The sequence below is a fragment of the Cololabis saira genome, chromosome 14 (assembly GCF_033807715.1).
Source record: "Cololabis saira isolate AMF1-May2022 chromosome 14, fColSai1.1, whole genome shotgun sequence".
Classification (NCBI taxonomy): Eukaryota; Metazoa; Chordata; class Actinopteri; order Beloniformes; family Belonidae; genus Cololabis; species Cololabis saira.
In genome coordinates this window covers 11,967,039-11,989,397 of record NC_084600.1, presented here as the reverse complement: position 1 = coordinate 11,989,397, position 22,359 = coordinate 11,967,039, and the positions used below count along the sequence as shown (strand labels likewise).

Here is a 22,359-nt window from a genome sequence, read left to right as displayed (position 1 = left end):
TGAGTTTTCTTAAGCTGTAAACCATGATCAGCAATATTAAAATAATAAAAGGCTTGCAATATTTCAGTTGATTTGTAATGAATCCAGAATGTATGACATTTTTGTTTTTGTAATTGCATTATAGAAAATCACAATATTCTAATTTTCTGAGACAGTCCTGTATATACAAGACATTTCTCTAGTAGTGTAGACGTACGATTTTTGGGAAGAAAAACAATATTTTCAGGCAGAACCCCAGTGTCCAAAGAGAGCTGTCTGAACTTCTCCATCACATCAGCCCTGACGTCCTCTCCGCGCCCTGAGAGCCACAGGAAGCAGATCTTACCACGCCGTGTATAACTGTAACATTCAATACCATTCAAGTTGCAAAGGAGTGCAGCGTCACGCTGCGGGACTTTACCATATAGTTTGCTGACGTTGGTGATCTCATCCCCCTTGGTCTTGACGGTGTGAATCAGGGCGTACTCATCCTTCGCATCAATGACACGCATGTCGTTCACATTCCCCCAGCCTGGTGACGGGAGGACAGGAAAAAAACACTTACAGGCAGTACTCGAGTTGAGGGGGGATGGCATCCCCCCCTGAAATAAAAACGGTCCAAATCATCCCCCCTGTAAAACTGCCATCCCCCCTTTCCATCCCTTATGTCATTTCATCAATGAATGTGGTTTTACTGCTATTTCAACATTTAGAGTCATCACCAGAAAAATAACTTATTTGACAATTTTCACCTGTTTCAAGTAAATTTTCACTTGAAATAAGTAGAAAAATCTGCCAGTGGAACAAGATTTATCTCCTTATTTCAAGCAAAAAAATCTTGTTCCACTGGAAGATTTTTCTACTTATTTCAAGTGAAAATCTACTTGAAACAGGTGAAAATTGTTGTTTTTTCCAGATGAGTCTTGTTTTAAGTGTAATAAGATTTTTTTACTAAAATGAGACATTTTAACTAGAAATAGGACAAATATTCTTATTTTGAGTTTTTGCAGTGATCCATTTTACTTATCCTGTGAAGGACAGAGTCATATTGATAAGTTCAGAAAAGTGTTTTTTATTGTTGTATTTTGATGTATTTGATGTAAGCCCAGTGGATATTTAAAGCTTACAGAATGCTGCATTTAACTGCTGCTATGTCATTCCTGCTGTATTTCTGCAGGTGTTTTGGTCAGTGCTATTATTTGTAATATATTATATTATTTGTAATCAGCACAAATGATCTGTCCCCATATAATAAAATCCACCATCTTTTCTTTTTTACAACTCGAGTACTGCTTACAGGCACAAACTTAAAGGATGCTCAGAGTGGAAGCGTTAGTTCACTTACGCTGACTGATGTATGTGAACTTCCCGGGCAGACCGGTCTTCTTGGCCAGATTGGTCATTCTCCAGCAAGAGCCATCAGAGCTGCAAAGAGAATATTAAAAATCTCATTTCAGGATTAATCTTCCTCTCGTTTATGTTTATTTTTTGAATGTTACTGTTGAACATCCATGGCCTCTCACTTGAGACTGGCGTATGTCATGTCCAGATCCCCGTCTGCAGTCGGTTTGAACATCCCTGTGCCCATCTTCATTGTTGCTTTGCGGCTGACAAACCACGGGGCATTTGTGGCAAATCCAATCAGATACCACTTTCCTGCCATCTGAGGAAACGAAAATGAAGATATTAGTTTGAGAACCATATTAGCAATAACTCATGTTTATGGAAGACAGAAAATTAATTGTATAATACTCATTAAATGATTGTTTTATACATTTAAACCCTGTTTTTCTTTAAAAAAAAAAAGATGAAATCATTGATGTAATGTCTTAGTGTTGTTCGATGCAGCTGAATGAGTCGAATCGATAACGAAAACACAGCAGCTATTTTGGTTGGAGAGGGTTCAAAATCACTCGAAGCTACTCTGATGTTCAAGACACTATGGCCCTCTCATCTCACTGTAACAGATTAGAAGACAAATGTACATATTTCACCTTTTTTTTTTTTTTTTTTACACTAGTGTTCATTTCTTTTATGTACAATGTTATGTCAAATTTACATGTAAAATGTGAGATCATTTATGCATGTAGTTCTTGAATCACATACACTTCCTCTATAACAAACAATCTATAACAATCATAAAGAACCAAATGTTCTTTATGTTTGTCATCAAATAACTAAAATGCCTTTTCTCCACCAGCTGCTTAAGCTTTAGATGAATGATGTAAAACTAATTAAACCCTTACAAATAAATCCATAGTTGTCCTTTGGAGGAGTCTTGCAGAGGTGTCAAAAGTATTCACATTCATTACTCAGGTAGAAGTATAGATACTAGAGTTTAAAAATACTCCTGTAGATGTTGAAGTATCAACTTAGGTTTTTAGTAAAAGTATAAAAGTACTGGTTTCAAAACTACCTAAAGTATAAAAGTAAAAGTAATGTAAGGGGGAAAAAAGCCATTAAGGACAAAAGCCATTGAAAATGAATGCATCTTAGTATAATGTAAATATATTAAAGAACCATATATGTGTACTATTGAGCATTAACATGTGTTTCAGAGAGCAGCAGATATGATGACTAGTTGCCTATAAGTATTGTAATGGTGCAAAAAGTCAAACTTCAGAGGCATGTTATCATTTATCCTAACATTTATTGGAATGTACATCCAAGTTTAGTTGCAGGAATCTGAGGGAACGGATGTAAGAACAAAACTGGACAAGAACATCTGAAACAACCACAACCAAATTCACTCTTTCCGGATGGAGCAATTTAACTGGATAGTTTTTTTTTTAAAGGCCGAAATGAAATAGAGTAACGAGGCTGTTTTTAAAATGTAAGGAGTAAAACGTACAGATAATTGCATGAAAATGTAAGGAGTAAAAGTAAAAAGTCGTCTGAAAAATAATTACTCCAGTGAAGTATAGATAACCAAAATTTCTTCTTAAGTAAGGTAACAAAGTATTTGTACTTTGTTACTTGACACCTCTGGAGTCTTGTTTCTTACCCCCTGTACGCTGAAGTCTGCCTGAGGGAGGATTTGGGCTGAGACGCTCAGGGAGCAGAGCGACGCTCCCAGCAGGGCGAGCAGTGGAGTCATGGCTGCAGAAGAAAGGATGGTTGGAGCGTGGATGAAGATCTGCCGATCTGCTGCCGGATCAGCCTTTATATAGAGTGAGTGGGTGTAGCTGGGCTCTCCTACCCAGCACACACCCACTCATCTTCCCAAACAGCTGGGCTGGGATCAGACACGTGGAGCTCCAGGCAACACACATGCTTGCTTATGTAGCCACAAGGCTTGGCCTGCCAGGGCGTCATTCACTCAACTGTGTGAGAGGTCAACTGAGGAAAACATGCAATGAAAAATCAACATGGTATAAACAACAAATGGGTTCAGATCATGAATTATCCGTCACATACAGTAGATGATTTTAAACAGATATGTAATCTCTTTCTGACTCTTTAAATACACAGAGAAACAACAGAATCCAAAAGCAGTAAACAAGGCAGTAGCGGTCCTCCAGTGCTTTCTGCGGCGGACACCACAGAATCAAATTCATCCGTCAGCAGTTGCGATTATAAAAAACAGGGACAACACAAACACAGATTATCAGTGACGCTTCTCCTGTGCTCATTGTTTGTAAAACTATTCAGGGTTAGTGCAACTTTCCTCAATTGACTCTGAATTACATTACAATTTATCAGCTTAAACTGTATAAATACTGGAAGATGCATTATGAGTTTTTTTCATTTAGGTGTCACCAAGTTGTGTTTCCACAATTACTAGTAGTTATTAATCACTGCTGATTCAGCAAAATGTAACTGGAGAAGTTAATTAGCCGCATCAACTATTCACTATATATACAGGACTGTCTCAGAAAATGTGAATATTGTGATAAAGTCCTTTATTTTCTGTAATGCAAAAAATGTCATACATTCTGGATTCATTACAAATCAACTGAAATATTGCAAGCCTTTTATTATTTTAATATTGCTGATCATGGCTTACAGCTTAAGAAAACTCAAATATCCTATCTCAAAAAATTAGAATATTCTGGGAATCTTAATCTTAAACTGTAAGCCATAATCAGCAATATTAAAATAATAAAATCAGTTGATTTGTAATGAATCCAGAATGTATAACAATTTTGTTTTTTTAATTGCATTACAGAAAATACAGAACTTTATCACAATATTCAAATTTTCTGAGACAGTCCTGTATATATCACTGTTTCAGCCTGATCTGAATCATTCTATGTGGGTACGCAGAAAAGAAAAACCTCAAAATTATTTTCCACTTGTCATAATTTTATTTACTTGTTTAAGTTATTTCCAGCCAGAAGAAACCCATTGGTCACATAAATCTTGACAAAATTATCCATACGGGGCTTAAATTATCTTAAACTGAAACATACCGCATTATAAGAAGAGTTGTTATACTGTTTTTGAGTGTGGCCTCTCTACAGTATAATGCGTCATAGTTGGAGAGGAACATAGAGCACTTATTCAGTTATGGATGTCTATAAAGATGAGGGACTTGTACGGGATCTGCCAGATCTTTTCTCACCTTCACTAATTCAGCGGTTGCTGCAGAAGCAGTGAGGATAAATTGATTGCATTAGTGTGGTAACAGTGGGCAGATACATGTTCCAACACAACGTCCTCCATCACTCATACCTCACAAGTTTAAACAAGTATGTTCTTTCCCACAACAATAATGTGCCAAGAAATGTCTTAGACAACTACTTGCACAACTATGAGGTTACAGTTATGCAAAAGTTTGCAGCAGCATAAATGTTCACAACAAAATCGTAAAATTGTCAAAACACTTTATTGCAAAAGCAACATTTGGACTCTGGAAAAATGGATCCCTGGTATTATTAAATCAACTAGACACAACTTTATTGAATTTAAATGAAAAGTAATGATTTTTAAATATCAGAGTTTTAAACTGAGGAGATTAGTCTTGAGACAAAATTAATACATTTGAAGGAGGCAACACGATAAAGGTTGGTACGCTGTGAGGCATCCACTCCTCTTTTAACAACAGTTTACAGGACTGTCTCAGAACATTAGAATATTGTGATAAAGTTCTTTATTTTCTGTAATGCAATTGAAAAAACAAAAATGTCATACATTCTGGATTCATTACAAATCAACTGAAATATTGCAAGCCTTTTATTATTTTAATATTGCTGATTATGGCTTACAGTTTAAGATTAAGATTCCCAGAATATTCTAATTTTTTGAGATAGGATATTTGAGTTTTCTTAAGCTGTAAGCCATGATCAGCAATATTAAAATAATAAAAGGCTTGCAATATTTCAGTTGATTTGTAAGGAATCCAGAATGTATGACATTTTGTTTTTGTAATTGCATTACAGAAAATCACAATATTCTAATTTTCTGAGACAGTCCTGTATATCTGAGCAGCTCAACAGTCCAAGGTCTTCTTTGTCTTCTTTTTCATGTCATGAGGCATCAAATGTTTTCACCTGGTGAAAGGTGTGGACTGATGGCAGACAAGCTCCCTACCTGGCTCTTCTACTACAGAGCCATGCAACATGCAGTCTAACATTGTTTCGCTAAAATATACAAGTCCTTCTTTGAAATTGGTGTGTTTTTTTTTACATGGAAGCAAATATTGCTCTGTGCAGACACAAAGGGATGAATTAGGTCATACCCCTCCATTAAAGAAAGAAAACTCCACTTCACATTTGCTACAGTCTTCTTTTCTTTGAATACTTCATGTTTGCATCTGTAAACAGAGCTGGTGGGACTTCCAAAAAGCTGGAATTCTGTCTCAGTTGTCTAAAGGACATTCTCCTAGAAGCTTTATGGCTCGCCAATAAGCATTTTCAAAAAATCCAGCCAGGCTTTGCATTGATTTGCTTTAAACACCAGAGTTGTCCTCGGCCATCTCTCATGAAGTCCACTCGTCCAGTGACAGATGCAGCCTGACACTGATGCACCTTGACTTCGGAGTACATCTTGGAGTACATTGTTGTGCCACACAGTGGGTGCTGGTTCAGTTATCAAAAAGTTATTAAAGATTGTCAGAAGACAATCCTTAATAATTAATAAAGTAGATTATTTATCAAATTAAGGGTCCGTGTCCAATCAGAGTGCTGTTCCTTATCACTGAAGGGCCACGTCCGTTCGCGTTCACCCGAGACACGGACACAATAAAAGGCTTGCAATATTTCAGTTGATTTGTAATGAATCCAGAATGTATGACATTTTTTTTTTTTTTTTAATTGCATTACAGAAAATGAAGAACTTTATCACAATATTCTAATTTTCTGAGACAGTCCTGTATTTGGAACCTTATTACTGCAGTGCCCAGATCAGCACAAATGTGTATTCGTAAAGTCCCGTAAAATCACGGGATCATAAAGGCTGATTTATGGTTCTGCGTAACACCAACGCAGAACTTACGGCGTAGGGTACGCGGCGACGCACACCGTACGGTAAGTTTTGCGTCGATTTAACGCGGAACCATAAAACAGCCTTAAGTCAGACAAGTGTTGCGCAACGCGTGAAGACCATGGTGAAGACGCATGAAAGGCAAGTTTGATTTTCTTTTCTGTTCTCCCGTTCTACATGTAGCTGAAAAGCTTAAAGTAACTAAAGTAACGTATTTTTTGTTGTCTTAGAGTAACTATAACGGGATTACCCAAATTATAACTGTAACACGTTACATTACTGCGTTACTGGCGAATGTAATCTCGTTACAGTAACGCGTTACCTTGTACCGAGTTACACCCAACACTGTTCACCACCAACCGCAACGTCGTCGCTCGCGTAGTACGCGAGGAGAGCGCGTCGTACTGGCGGTGACCGGTAGGGGGCAGTAAGCAGAGCAACAGTTGGAAAAGTGATAAAATATTTATGTCATAACCTGGCCCATGGGCCATGACAAAAATGGACAACACAGCGCAAATAAATATATGCTATTTATTTTAAAGAAAAATACGGCAACGCAAAATAAATCAACTTGTGAGGTGTGGAGGTCAGCACCAGTAGTGTCAGTGTGTGTGAATGTGGAAAGTGTGTGGTGCGTGTTAAGAAAAATAGAATCAAAACCAAACAAATGAATGGGGCTGGCAGGGAAAAGCGAGCCACACTGAAGGCAGGGAGGTTTTATAGACTGGAACACTGTAGTACTGTAGTACTGTAGTACTGGGCCCAGGTGCTCAAAATCAGCCCAATCAGTTCATCTCACAGACTCCTCAAAGACAAATAGAGAGAGAGTTAGGCATGCCCACAATTAGACAGGGTCATCACACCCCCCCCATAAAATCGGGGTCCCAAAAGGCCCGGCACTCCAACACCGCTCCTAAAATACAAAATATAAACAATTTAAATTATTCAATATAAAACAATTTAAATTACTCAAAAGATCAAAAGGAAAAAAACAAATGTACACTTAACTTCCCCCTGCACCCCTAACTTGCTACTCCCCCACCCATCCTCAGCAACCTCGGTACCTGAGGATACAATTTAAGACAATAAGCAGAGCAATAACAAGTTTAGCATGCAGTATGAAACAGTATACACTAGCTCAAGAATTCAGCTGACGTCAAGATCATAGGCCTGCAAACACAGGCAGCCCTTTACCCAGGCATCTTAGGGATTGTAAGAAGGTCAGCCTATTCCTACAGCAGGAATAGGCTGCAGTGGAGCAACATGTATTCGTCTGCTGACACAGCAGCGTCCGCAGCAGTGGTTACCTTCTTTTCATTAATGCATGTTGCAATTTGGCCAGGGAGCACATTTTTTAACTGCTCTAAAATAACCACATCACACAAGTCATCAAAAGTGGTTACCTCAAGTGCAGTTATCCAGCGTTTAAAATGCCTAGCCAAGTCCCTAGCAAATTCAACATACGTCTGGCCATTTCTCCTCTCCCACGACCTGAATCACTGACGATATGCCTCTGGCACAAGCTCATAAATCCTGAGCACAGCAGACTTCATCTTCTGATAGCTAGCGCTATCTTCAGAAGTCAAAGAATATGCTTCCTGTGCCTTTCCTGTTAGAACACACTGGAGCATTAATGCACAGTCCGCATCAGACCAGCTCCTGGTCTTGGCAACACGTTCAAACAATTGTGGCACGCATCGCAGATTATTAATATCAAAAGGACGCACTTGTCTGCCCTGATCTTCAGACCCCTCACTATCTTTACCCAGAGACAGACGCCGTACCTCCAGATCTAATTTGATCTTTTCTGTTTGTTGGCAGATCACCTCCACCTCAATCTGCCTTTTCACCTCCAATTCATTAAAATGCAGTTGCAGCAAAAGAAGCTCTTTTTTTTTTGTTCAAAAGTTAGCCCATGCGTCTGGATAGGAATAGTAGTGGAAAAATGGAGGAAATGCCAGGATCAAAAGTCATCACTCCTACTGTATCTCAACTAACTTCGCCTTCACAGCCGCTTTAATATTCTCCTTGAGACGTTTATCCCCAACAATAACCAATGAATAATGCTAATCAATTTTAATCAACTGCTCCTTTGTGTATTTCTTTAAGGCGTCCTGAGACGGAGCAGCGAAAAACGCTTCAATTTCAGCCATTTCAACCCTGAATTCACACAACTAAGACCAGTCCACCAAACAACTTTATACGCAACAGGTGCAGCAAGCCAGTGAAATTAGCTGTGGGCGCTGAGCGATTACATCCCCAGCTGGGTTTGGAGCTTCCCCGCTATTTATTCAAAAACAAAGGAAAAGGTTAACCCAAAAGTAATGAACCAAAAGGAGATGGAGATCCCACTCTCTAGAACTAGGACTAGAACTGAGCCCAAAGTAACAAAACAAACAAACTTATGCAATCTACAAACCAAAACAATGCACAACACCTCGGCACAAATCTTCCAACTTAGCACACTCAGACAGCCAAAATGCACTGTGTCCCCAAACCAAAGTAACAACCCGACCGCGGTGCGCCACCAGCGAACCCAAAGCAACTTTAAGCACCAGATCACAAACCTGAACTGCAGGCCACAAAACAAGGCAAACATGTAACTAGTCAACAGATGTCCTAAGCTACCAAAATACATCTAAACTTTAACAGTTCAAACTAAATTACGCAGCATAACCAGGAACAAAACCGACGAGCCCCCATTTTGTCATAACCTGACCCATAGGCCATGACAGAAATGGACAACAACACAGAGCAAATAAATATATGCTATTTATTTTAAAGAAAAATACAGCAACGCAAAATAAATCAACTTGTGAGGTTTGGAGGTCAGCATCAGTAGTGTCAGTGTGTGTGAATGTGGAAAATGTGTGGTGTTTGTAAGAAAAATAGAATCAAAACCAAGCAAATGAATAGGGCGTGCAGGGAAAAGCGAGCCACACTGAAGGCAGGGAGGTTTTATAGACTGGAACACTGTAGTACTGTAGTACTGGGCCCAGGTGCTCCAAATCAGCCCAATCAGCTCATCCACATCAGACTCCTCAAAGACAAATAGAGAGAGAGTTAGGCATGCCCACAATTAGACAGGGTCATCACATTAATGGCCCTTTTGCACTAGTACCTACTCAGCCCGCCTCGGCTCGTCACGCCTCTACCCGTTTTGTCCCCGTTTGTTTTTCCACAGCCAGGGGAGAAGTGGGCAGGTTGGGGTGAAGCTGCTGTGACGTACTCGATTGCGCAACCGCTTTGTTCATGTCGGCGCTGATGAGAAATTAGCTGGAGCCACGAGCGGCTGAGAGTAAAACAGCCCGTCTACATCCCTTTTTTAATTCTCTCCTCAGCCACCAGGTTTATGAACATCTGGACCTCAGAGTTGGATCACCAAACAGACGTTTTGCGCTTTATAATAAAATCACCGCGAGCCGCACTCGCGCTGACTCCCGCTTCCTGATTCAAACGTCTGACGGCCCCGCCCCCCGACCAATCAGAGGCGTGGAGGGTGATGACGTCAGAAATAGTGCCGGCTCAGCCCGGTTAGAACCTCGCCAGAATGGTTACAGAAAAAGTATCGGCTTGGAGCGGCTCTACCCGCCTCAGCCCCTAGTGCAGAAGCGCAGGACGGGGCCGTGGCGGGTAGAACCGAGCTGAGGTGGAAAAGGGCCATTAGAAGTAGAGGTAGTAGCAGCGGTAGTATCAGCGATAGTAACAGTAGCAGATTAGAACAACAAACAAGTTAATATTGGATGATGTAGGAGATTATAACATTGCTTTGGTTGTGATCTCGGCAAAGGAAACGGCACCAGTGACCTCCGCGTCGTCACTTGTGGCCAGCTGGGATCAGACCGGGAACAGCGCCACTCGTGGCCAGAGCGAGAACTGCAGGTCGTGTACGCGTTTAGTGTCTTTTTGAGAATGCGCACGTCGACGCTTCAAATGAACGCAGGATACGCGTGGCGGCCATGACGCGTACGCGTTCTGAACTGCAAGTATATCCCAGGTCTAAGGCCTCCACTGTTCATATTATCACATAATCACATACTTCAGTAGGACTGTGGCCCAACAACATCTTGAATGCAATTTGAACGTTGTTCTGGGCTCTGCTTACCTTTCATGTTACCAGTTTTATTCTATTTGTCAGCATGTTTCTTCTTGTGGCCACTTTCAGGTAAATTGGCTACAGTTTCCAAGCCAGTGTCATTAGTTTTTTGTGGATTTTTCAAATGATTCTATTGAATCACTCAGTCAACCTTTTTTTGTGCCATTTACTTTTACGGCCTCTCATTACCAATGTCCCAACATTATTAACGGGTGTCTTTAACAACAAATTTCTAAATAAGCTAACAATTTTCATAAAATGATAAAGAGACTCACCTTTATCCTTTGTTATGTTTTCTGTGTTCTTTTGAGAATAAAAAATGGAATGAATGAGATTTGCTAATCTATGGATTCTGTTTTTATTGACATTTTACACCATCCCAACTTGTTTGGAATTGAGATTAAATACAAGATCTTCATTGACAGTTTTTTGGTCGTACGAAGAAAAAAGGACAAAGCATTTGAATACATGAAAATAAAAATATAGCCCCTTCATAACCAATTCGATCAGGTTTATCTGGAAACAGAGATACTGTACATGAACACAGCACCATCTAAATACCCTACTGTCAAATAAAATAAAAGTCTAGAAAAAAAGTACATTATTTGAAATGATAAGCCTAATTGTTATATGCTACATTTGTTTTTAATCTCAATCATAAACATTTCGTCAGGACAAAATGATTTCCCAAGCTGAAGCTTGACCCGTCAGAGTTATTCCTCCGGGTGGCAGCAGATAGTCAAGTCTTGACAGTTTCGTTTGCTGGGGGAACACAGACTTCATTAGATCTACCAAGTTTACCTGATAAAGTGACCAGGGAGTGTATGCACTGTAATGGTTTGAATTTGACCCTTATTTTGATACTAGAATACTAGAAGGGCCATTTTGCCTTTATACCTATTCATCTGTCATTGGTATGAGCCCTTCTTCACTGGAGGTCATAACAGAGCAGAGGACTAGGAGGAAGCTCAGAGCTATCCTGTCCCAAGATGATCATCCCCCTGTACAGCTTTTTTGCGAGAAGTGGCAGAAGTAGACGGCTTCTTTTGCCCAGATGCTCCACAGAGAGACTTAGGAAGTCCTTTGTTCCTGCAGTAACCAGACTTTTTAATTTGGACTGCTGATGTCATGTCTTGCTGCTATACTAATCCTTGTACATTGCACTTTAAACTGCAGCCACTCTTTTAGACTGTCATAACTTGCTGCCATATTGGCTTGTACAGGTACTGGTTATTTTGCTGTTGTATTGATCCACTGCTGTCCCTAGGTGGAGATATTGTTAATGTGTATTGTTGATTGTCTTATGTTGTATTGTTGTGGCCATGGTGGAAATTAAGTTTCCACTTTGGGGATTATTAAAGTTGAATCCAATCCAATCCAATCCAATCCACCCGAAGGCCCCCCTGTGGACACTTATTTGGTCATGGAAAAGGGGACACACCTTACAGCTGTGAAGTCATGTAGGCTGCTTGTCCTCCAGAGATCCCTACTTCAAACCTGGCAGTCAGGAATTGGTTCATCCCAAAGACAAAAACGGTGAAGCTGGACAACAAAACCTGTTCAGTTAACCTCCACTGAGTGATGCTGGCGCTCTTTTTATTTCTGTTTTTCATACTTGTTTTGGTGCTAGAATTGTCAAATTTTCACTTGGACTCAAAGTAATCATGTCATATTTTAGTTCATAATTCATATTTTCATATTTTAACTGACATGGTGCCAACATATCATAGATTAACAAAGAATAAACTGCATACACCTTTATTTACTTTATATAAATATTTGCAGGCTAACAGCCTTGCCTCCAATTTAAATGAAATGGATAAACAGTTAAACAGTTTGCCTCAAAGTCCAAAGCATGCTGCAGGCTGCTTTTCTCAACATGTCTTCACGCCCCTGCAATGTTTTTGTTAACTCTGTTTTTAGGTATAGCAAGATGATATTACTACTCTGCAATCCCAACCTGGAGGAAGCTGCGTTGACAGCATGTTGGGAAGCGTAGAGTGGGACTAGACCACGTCGGTGAGGCTGCAGCGCTGAGGCACAGAGTCCTCTGCCATGGTGAGGAACTCCACCCAGTTCTGGTAGAGGCCGTGGGAATACTCCCCCGTGGTGACGGCCAGCCCCCACAGGCGGCTGTGGCCCAGTTTGTTCCTCAGGGCCAGCTGAGCCTCCCGCTCCGTCACGTTGAGGCTGATATTCAGGACCTGCGCCACCAACAGGTACAGCAGTCCGCCGGTGACGATGCTGCTGTACCAGCAGCAGGTGAAGCAGAGAGCCGTGCTGGAACACAGGAAGAGAGGACAGGTCACTGCACCAGGAGGTAACCAACCGCTGAACCAGTTTAACAAGTGTGTGCGCGTGTGCGTGTGTTTGTGTGTGTCACACTATGATAAAACACATGAATACATGAATAAATAATGATAATGTTTGGTCTGAAATTACATGAAAAAACAGAATTCTTTCTTGCAATTGTTTTTTTTTTCTAACTACAAAACACTCATACTTTATATTCACCTGTGCAGTGACAAAGTGTAATACAGTTTAAATAATAATAATAAAAATCCCTAATGTATTCATAATGATACAAGAAAATATTTCCAAACCGTTATAAGACAAAATTGGGGGTGTTTTTAAATTCAATAAACAATTTAAATAATTTATTTTTTATTTTTATGTGTATTATTTTGTGCGTGTTAATAGAATAAATGTTATGACACTAAGTTTTCCTTTGTTTCAATTAACTTCTTATCTTTAAACAATGGACAATACAATCAATGAAGGTGACATTAATTGTAGATTCATGCTTCTCTTCCTACTGTGTGTCTAGATTCCAGCAACAGTCCTGTTAGCTCTGAGCAGGTCTGAGCAGGTATGAGCAGGTCTGAGCAGGTCCTAGCAGGTCTGAGCAGGTCTGAGCAGGTCTAAACAGGTCTGAGCAGGTCTGAGCAGGTATGAGCAGGTCTGAGCAAATCTAAATGTAGATTTGGAGGGCAGGCGTTCTGCTATCAGGCACCATTACTATTGAACCAACTTCATTTTTGTCCATCGTTCCTGTAGTTTCTTGTGCGGGCCCCCTTTTTTCTCTTTTGTGCATGTTTGCAGGCCGGAGCTTCAGGAGCTGCATGCTGGCCTGCGGCCCCACCCCCCCTCTGGTCATCCCGCTGCTGCTTCTACCTGCCTGCGTGGATGTCTGGTGTGTGCTTGCTGACGTCCCCGACAACCCTGGTCTGGCCTCCGGCAGGAGGGTCCCCCCTTATGAGCCTGGTCCTGCTCAAGGTTTCTTCCTTTGCCACTGTTTGGCTTAAAGCTTTTCTCCCACTAGGAGAGTTTTTACCTGCCCTTGTTTATGTAATACGTGCTCTGGGGTTTATGTTCATGTTTTGGGTCTCTGGAAAGAACCTACAGACAACTTTTGTTGTAGACGCTATATAAATAAAATTGAATTGAATTGAATTGAGCAGGTCTGGGCAGGTCTAAACAGGTCTGAGCAGGTCTTAGCAGGTCTAAACAGGTCTGAGCAGGTCTAAACAGGTCTGAGCAGGTCTGAGCAGGTCTGGACAGGTCTGAGCAGGTCTGAGCAGGTCTGGGTAGGTCTGAGCAGGTCTGAGCAGGTCTGAACAGGTCTGGAAGGTCTGAGCAGGTCTGAGCAGGTCTAAACAGGTCTGAGCAGGTCTGAACAGGTCTGGAAGGTCTGAGCAGGTCTGAGCAGGTCTAAACAGGTCTGAGCAGGTCTAAACAGGTCTGAGCAGGTCTGGGCAGGTCTGAGCAGGTCTAAACAGGTCTGAGCAGGTTTAAACAGGTCTGAGCAGGTCTGAGCAGGTCTGAGCAGGTCTAAGCAGGTCTAAACAGGTCTGGGCAGGTCTGGGCAGGTCTCAGCAGGTCTAATCAGGTCTGATCAGGTCTGGGCAGCTGATTTTCAGAGTTAGTTGAGCTCCTTCAACAGAAATACTTAGGATTTCCTCTGAGTCTGCATGAACATTGTCAACCTTGTCCGTCTTTTTGGGGATTTTTTGCACCAGTTTGTTCTTCCATCCAACACCTACTGTTATCTCATTATACCGTATATATTAAGTTTTTTTGTGATACCATGTGATTCCGGCTCTCGGTGAAGGCGGACGCTTTTCTTCTCCTCTCCCTTCCTATCTGCCCTGCTACTGCTTTTTGTCCTGTCCTGTCTTCAGAGCCTCTCTTTTTCACTCCTCTGAAATTCTACAATCATGGAATTGATTAACTGGTCTCTCAGCACAATTGACCAAATTTTTGCGAAGAGAAGTCAGGGGGTTAGGGAGCCCTCTTGCCCCGATGGGACATTTTTTGCTGGATACACAATGGATTCCTGGAAACATTGGAAACCGTTGTGTTTGGCGATCCTGTCTGTCGAGGACGTTGAAGATGCCTTCATAATTGGATCTATGATAGCAGGATTTCTTCTAATTGGAGCGGGGGGATTCCTAGTCTACCGACAAACGCGTAAGTCGTCGAAAGCTGTTCTGGCCCTTTTTGAGCTACCCAACGTTGCTGAGGGGATAAGCACGGCGATCAACACTCAGACTTTAACGTTGGGAGAGCAAGACCGCAAGCTGCATGCGATTCTTGAACAGAATCGCAGGCTGGCGGCGGTCTTTGAGCTCATTGGCAAGATGGATAAGACCTTGGAGAAGTTGGAAGCTCGGCTTGGCGGGAATTGATCACAAATTCGTCTGTTTGGAGTCGCCATTGATGAACCAGAGACTTAAGGCAATCGGAAAATTACTGAGTCTGTCTGTTCTTTGCAATTTAATTGTTGATTCTATAATCTGGCCTTGACAGAGCGGTTTAGCCGACCGATCCAGTCACAATCTCCCTGGTGGAATGTAAACAAGTGGCTCTGCCCCCACTAACCCTCCCCTCTCCAGGAACATCTGTGGACCTGTTTCAGAACTGACCGAGCCGTTTGATAACATCAAGGACATTGGCTGAGGAGCAGCTCTGAGCGATAAAAACACCATCCTTTATAGTCAACGCCTTCCTCGGGTCCCCCTCTTATCAGCCCCCCTAACACAGTCAACAGGTTTGAGAGCCATGCCAATAGCTGCGGTGCTCACTTGGGGTACTGTGCCGGGATCCCCCCCCCCACACACACACATGTGCAAGTCTTGTGATGATGATGTTAAATTGTTATGTTGCTTTCTGTGCTGAGGTGGTTTTTTCGCACTTTCACACTGTTTATTTATACACAGTGTGAAGATGCCTTTTTTTCCCTCCCTCATCCCCAATGTCATCCTTTCTCTGATCTGATTTGTCTTTTGTCTTGATGGGTTGTACTGGTCCAAATTTCACGGTGCTTGGATGCCAGCCCAGTGACAATAAAGGCTTTCTGATATTAGGGGATTTGTACCATTTACTACAGTGTCTTTTTTAAAAATCCGTAAATCAGTATCAGCATGAGCATAAGTTAAACTGCATATTGAAAAAAAAACAAAACAATTTTTGGTACTTTCCGTTTGAGCAGACAGACTGAGAGGAGAGTTGAGTACCTGGACTGGCTGTAGACCCCGGGGCAGTACAAAAGAGCTGTGATCAGATGCTGCCGAGGACAGAGGCTGGCAAGCACCAAACTGATCCCGTACACGGAGGTTAACATGAACACACACAGGGTGAGCAGGAAGCTGCGGTGGTTGGCCTGTCCAACACAGCTGTTTATCCTGCAACAACTCAACACACACACACACACACACACACACACACACACACACACACACACACACACACACACACACACACACACACACACACACACACACACACACACACACACACACACACACACACACACACACACACACACACACACACTTTAGTGGCACACTTCAACACAGACCCAGTTTTAACAGTTTTTTCCTTTCAAACATTACTCAGTTCAACTCACAGCCACTGTTTTAACAACAATAAGTCCTGAATTGATTTCAGACAATTTCAGGTTCATAATGTTTCATTCCTATTTTTATGATTTATTTTTTCTGTATTGATCAACAAAATACTTTGAGATGGCCGGCTTATCTCAATTTTCGTTGGACAGGAGGCAGAGTTCGGCCTGGACAGGTTGAACACATCTACCTTTATAAAACGTGACATTTACTAGTGTAGCTAAGTCTGAAGAAGAAGACTTTCCTCATAAAATCAGTTAGTAGTTTACTAACAGATACCTGAACAATTCTAAAGAAGCAAAATCCTGTAATGGGATGAAAGAAAGTGTGGAGTGTGGAGGAAACTGAGCACTAGAATTAACTCATTTACCCCTCTCCTACAGTCAAACGTGGTGATGGCAGCATCATTCTGTGTGGACATTTAGTGGATATTCATTTGGTTCTAATCCGTGCTACTTTTGGCACCTGTGGCCAGATATGTCCAAAGCTCATGAGCAGGACAAACTTGGATTTTGTCATGCATCGTATGAGTCAGATATGACCCAAATTCCATAAATTACTTTTGGTCTGCATACATCAAATCTTACGAGGGCCAGTTGTGGCTCAAATGCCCAAAGAAAATGAAAAAGTGGACCATATTTGGTGGATATGTGGCCGAGTGCAGACAGCCACACTCACCTGGAGTCAGTGGTGTCAGTTAAAGCCAAATGTGGGCCAAAGAAAATTGCAGATATCGGCCTTAACAAGAAATCAATCAGGCCGCTGCAATTGATCCAGAACGCTGCCGCCAAAGTCCTTACAAACACAAGGAAACTGCTGGTCTACAAAGCACTGAATGGCCTTGGACAAAATGCAGCTTATACATATATATATATCTTTTTCTTCCACCGCTCGGGGTGCTCTAACCGGAATTAAAATCAAAACTAAGACAGAATAAATGCAGGGAAGGATACGCTACTTCTTCTTTAACAGATAGAAGTAGGTAGAAATAGATTTCAAACAGATAAATAGATAAATAAATACCGGTTATTTTCTCTTGGTTCTGTCCCGTTTTAATCAGCAAAGTTGCTGCCGTGTTAGTAAATATCTAATCTAACTACATAAATATCTGCGGCTTGCATATCTTTTTTTTTTTAACTAGAGCGGATGCGGCTTATATGCAGGTGCGGCTTGTATATCTTTTTTTAAATTATTTTTTAAAAATAGAGCGGCTGCGGCTTATATGCAGGTGCGGCTTATAGTCCAGAAAATACGGTAAATGTAATTCTCGTCAGCTGTGTGAAATAAGACCTGGAAACAGGCATTATGGCATAGAATTGTCAAATTGGTTTAATTCACCGTACGATTACTTTTGTGATACTGTATTTGACCCGGTCTTTGTACGTTTTGACCGTATAGAAATGTAATTCTTGCCATTTTAAGAATGAGATGTGTACCTGCTGTACTCTACTCTACTATTATTTTACCTCTTTTCTTATCATTGTATTTCATTTTATTTGTTATTTACTGTTTACTTGTGTTTTGCAGCTTTTAATGTTGATGTAAAGCACTTTGAATTGTGTTGAATTGTGCTATACGAATAAACTTGCCTTGCCTTGCCTTGCCACCTTTTAGCCTGACGTTCTTAGTTATCTGAGTGATAGAGAAAGTTAGAAGAGATCAACCGACACAAGAGTGGTACATGAACGTGTCTTTCAAATGAGACCCACCAGACACAGTGGTGGTCCAGCCGCTGCACACATGATCCGCAGGTCCGGCAGTGTCCAGCCCGGGGGGGGCGCAGTATTTTGCACAAAGGACACATGTTCCATTTTGCAAAATGGGCTTCTTTTTTCTTCAGCAGCTCTGATGAGGTCACTGAGGGAGAGGTTGTTGATTGGTCAGAGCCATCCTGGTGTGGACAGTCCTCTTTCGTCTCCTTGTTTGGGTTGCATTCCTCATACAGGGAAGCAGTCACAAAACCCGGACCTTTCTTGGTGCGAATAAGAGAAAGTATTGTCAAAACCATCCCAGTGGTCACAGTACACACCTGCAGCTGGCTGACATCTCCACCGGGTAAGATCTCTGTGATGAAGAGGTAATACATGTAGGCCAGAGAGTATAGTGTGAGGGTGAGGAAGAAGAGGGTGCGTCTCTTCTTCCTGTGCGTGGCGTAGTAGTACCACAGCACCAGGCCGGGCAGAGCGGTCAGGACGGTGATGCCCAGCAGGTAGTGCAACGCTGCTACCCTCAGCAGAAGAGGCAGCAGGAGCAGAGTTGGGATCATGGAGATCTCCAGGTTATCAATCATGGCCCAAAACACAGGAAACTGACATCCACTTGGAGGTGATTTCTCTTTTAGCCACCTACAGAGAAAAGTGGTCATCAAGTAACAGCTACATCAATGCCACCAACACAGTTTTCAGGCAAAAGTAAAGCTCTGGGGCCTCATTTATAAAGCTTGCTTACGCACAAAAGAAAAAACTAACCGAAAAATGTGCGTATCCCTACGCCAACCCCGACCCTCCCGTAGGAACATACTTAAGATATGGGGAACAGGGGAACCGCGACGCAGACGGTGAGGTGGTGAAATGAAGCCAGATTCATGTCATACTCTTAATAATGTCATCACATATCAGACTTATAATACAATAGGGCTGATCGTGTCCCTCTGTGTTTGAAGCTCAGCGTCAGTCAGGACTCTGCTGCTGCTGCTGCAGAGGCGGTGCAGGACACGCCGGGAACCTCCTCTTCACCCACCGCGACAACCGTAGAGTGACTGAGGACCGAACAAATGAGGGGCTCCGTAGAGCGTTTAGGGGCTCTACGGACCCCTAAAGGGACACAGATTTTTTTATATATATAATGAGTTTTACACCCGCGTGTAAACCTAAATTATGGTTCCGCGTTAAAACGATGCGCACCTACCCCGTAGGCTCTGCGTTGGTGTGACGCGGAACCGTAAATCAGCCTTGAGCAGCACTGAGGGGTGCGGGGCTGCCGGGCCGTTCTCGCATCGCCTTCGCAGGGTGTCTTGATGATTTGCAATCACAGGCTGAGCTAGTTTTTAAACTGTAAAAAGTGGGGGGGGCAAAAACATGATTTTGAAAAGACGGGGGGACATGCCCCCCCTGTTGCGCCGGGGCACTCACGGCGTTTAGCGCAGCAACGCCGTGCTGCCACTCACTCGCTTTATTTTATACTATTTATATACTTTTTCTACTTTTACTGTGACCACCAAATAATGTTGTTTTCCTGTCCTCCACCTCATCCACAACATCTCGTTCTCAGTCTCCGTGAAATTTAGTGGCACGGTGGCTCGACACGTTTCATTCATCCGGACGCACAAACAGGCTGCAGGAAGCCGCTGCGCATGCTCAGCAGGCTCATTCATATGCAAATACTACTTTGCATTGTCCATTTATGGTAGAAAGTGGGCGTGTAGAGGGCGGGATATGAGGCGAATTCAGCTGTGCAACCTTCCAGCTGGACAGTGATTTTTTGCGTGCAAGTGTGCGTGCACGCGGTTTTATAAATCCTGATTTTTTTTTGCGCCCGCCATTTTCGGCTTTTGGCTTTACGTGCACTTTTAGTATGAATCCTACGCACTCTTTTATAGATGAGGCCCCTGGACTACTAGCAGGTTGGTGAACATCTGTGCAGTGCTGCCGTAGAAGGGGGTTTGGCATTGTCTTGCTGAAATAAGCAAGAGCTTTTGTTAAAAAAGTTATAGTAATCTGAAGTGTAGTGTAAATGATAAATGCTTTGAACTTTATTTGGAAGGTTATTTGGCCTCGTCAGACGTGGAAGGAGTAACGTTATGCTGAGCTGTAACGGTACAATCTCCAGTTTTAGGCTTCGTTATTGTCACAAATTTATCCATCAGGTCGAACTAGTGTTAAATATGAAATAGCCAAGTCAATTTCAAAACGAATTTTCTTTTCTTAAACAGCTAGCTAGCTCATTTTTCCGCTCTAAAGTCGACATTAGTTATTTTTATTTATTTATTTATTTATTTATTTTTAACTCAAAAATTATTCTGGTTAATTTTTTTCTTTATTTCTTTTGAAGTTGGAGGACCCCCTGTAGTACCTCCACGGCCCCCCTTAGGGGTCACGGACCCCCGGTTGAAGACCCCTGATTTACAGGATGTATTATTGTGTCAGCTGGATAACAGTAAGACCTGACAGTAAAATGGTAATATCAGTTCTACAAAGCAAATATTATAATTTACATGCCATACTTTTCCTTTATTCCCTCTTTCATGGTTCAGCGTCTAAGTTGGGTTTACTATTCGGTACACTAAAGTTGCTGAGCCTCGTGTTCAGAAAAGCCATACCTGCTGAAGGCTTCGTCCAGATCCTCACAGTCACAGCAGTATCCAGACTGGTAGACGTCACAGTCGCAGCAGCACATCGGCTCGTCCAGCTCTGGAGGCTTCAACTTCTCCCATTTCATAATGGCCTGATGAAGTTGAAAGTTAACTGTCACTTCAACACAGGAAGCCATCATTTAAGAAACAAAGTACTACATTGCAGTAGGTTTGTTGCAGGATACATTTAGAAAATAATGCAACGCAAAAAAAAGGCTGAATCCAACTTGACTAACAGATCATGGTAGAGCCAATACTCAATTATTGTCAGAGGTCACTTTAGCCCCTTTCACACAGAGATTCCGCAATATTGGTGTAAAGAAGTCCTGCCAATACGCCGCCTTTGTTGGTTCACACAGAACCATACAACGCCGGCATAACGCCGCTCCCGTCTGTAAATTCACACAGCATGCCGGCGTTCCGCAATCAGAGGCGTGACGACAGCGTCAGCGCTGGCCCCGGCTGGCCCCGGCATGCCGGCTGTGTCATTCACACAGACCCCGTTTCGGCTCTGTGACTACCTCCGCTGCCGGCTTATTGGTGGGGCCACTTGGCCCCCCCATTCCGCCTCCGTGACTTTCACACAGAACAGCGAGGCGGCTTAAAGGCGCAACGTTCCCGCCTCGAACTGGCTGTGTGAAAGGGGCTTTTGTCACATGTTATGGTCTGAGTCAGACCTAAACATCCTAACTGGCTGAGCTCTGCTTCTTTTTCTCCATATATGATAAGAGATATGAATATAATTCTTATCTCGTTCAAACAGCCGTTTACTTGTAATGTATTACTTATCATATTTTTTTGTTGGTATATACATTTTATGTATTCTGATTTTTTTTGTTTTTGTTTTAACCTGTTTGAATAAAAAAAAAAAAAAAAAAATTGTACCGGATACACTCTGAACCATTGAAATATCCTGTGTTTAAATAAAAAAAAAGGAATGATCATTCACATTCAGATTCCTTTTATTTTTCATTGAGTCAGCGTCCCGACACAATGAAATTTCATTCCAGTACCACCATCCAAGAGAAGAAAAAAACCAAAAGGAACAGCAGCACAGGACATGGGTGGAAGGCAATCAGAAGAGTGTCGTTGTTAAAACACCCCAAGAGATTTGGATGTAATTTGTTGAAACAAGGACACAGAGTCCTCATGGACTAAATATCTGGGCCAGAAAAAGACCTAAACACTCTGAGATGTTCTTCTCGTTGGATTTGTAATAGAGGTTATAGCCGTATGACTGACCCACATCTTAACAGCAGAAATCAGAAAATACATTACGGTAAAAGCAAGACAACACTTTACTGTCCTGTAGTTACTTTAACAGTTTTTGCATGACTTTGAATACATATTTACTGCTATATAATGATCACTATTCCCAAAACCAACAATGACTTATCCAACACTAGTTCTGAAAAAGAAGGGAGGCACATTCACAAAGCAGAGGTGATTGTTTTCCTGTTAACTTACCTTTTGTCTGCAGTTGAAAAAAAACTAAATCTATATGGGGGCTTCCCAGTAACATTTAGTGATTCCAGTTGAAGATTGAGCGATCTCCAGCAAATGAAGATGACAAAAATCATTAAGAGGGGGACAACTTTTCACCA

General features: G+C 41.9%; 1 protein-coding gene across 2 annotated transcripts in view; it reads right to left on the bottom strand.

The window, feature by feature from the left end:
- zdhhc23a (zinc finger DHHC-type palmitoyltransferase 23a) overlaps positions 1-22,359 on the bottom strand; it is a 22,853-nt gene extending 494 nt beyond the window's left edge. The window contains exons 1-8 of one of the 2 annotated variants that reach the window (XM_061739692.1): positions 20,723-20,847; positions 18,114-18,749; positions 16,015-16,182; positions 12,541-12,778; positions 1,503-1,642; positions 1,325-1,404; positions 401-511; positions 197-298 (exon numbers count right to left, since the gene is read on the bottom strand). In XM_061739692.1, the coding sequence (XP_061595676.1) occupies positions 197-298; positions 401-511; positions 1,325-1,404; positions 1,503-1,642; positions 12,541-12,778; positions 16,015-16,182; positions 18,114-18,749; positions 20,723-20,841 (1,594 nt within the window). In that variant the 5' untranslated portion in view covers positions 20,842-20,847. Of the gene's footprint in view, positions 1-196; positions 299-400; positions 512-1,324; positions 1,405-1,502; positions 1,643-12,124; positions 12,779-16,014; positions 16,183-18,113; positions 18,750-20,722; positions 20,848-22,222 lie in introns of those variants that run through there. The other variant, XM_061739691.1, reaches the window with a different exon arrangement.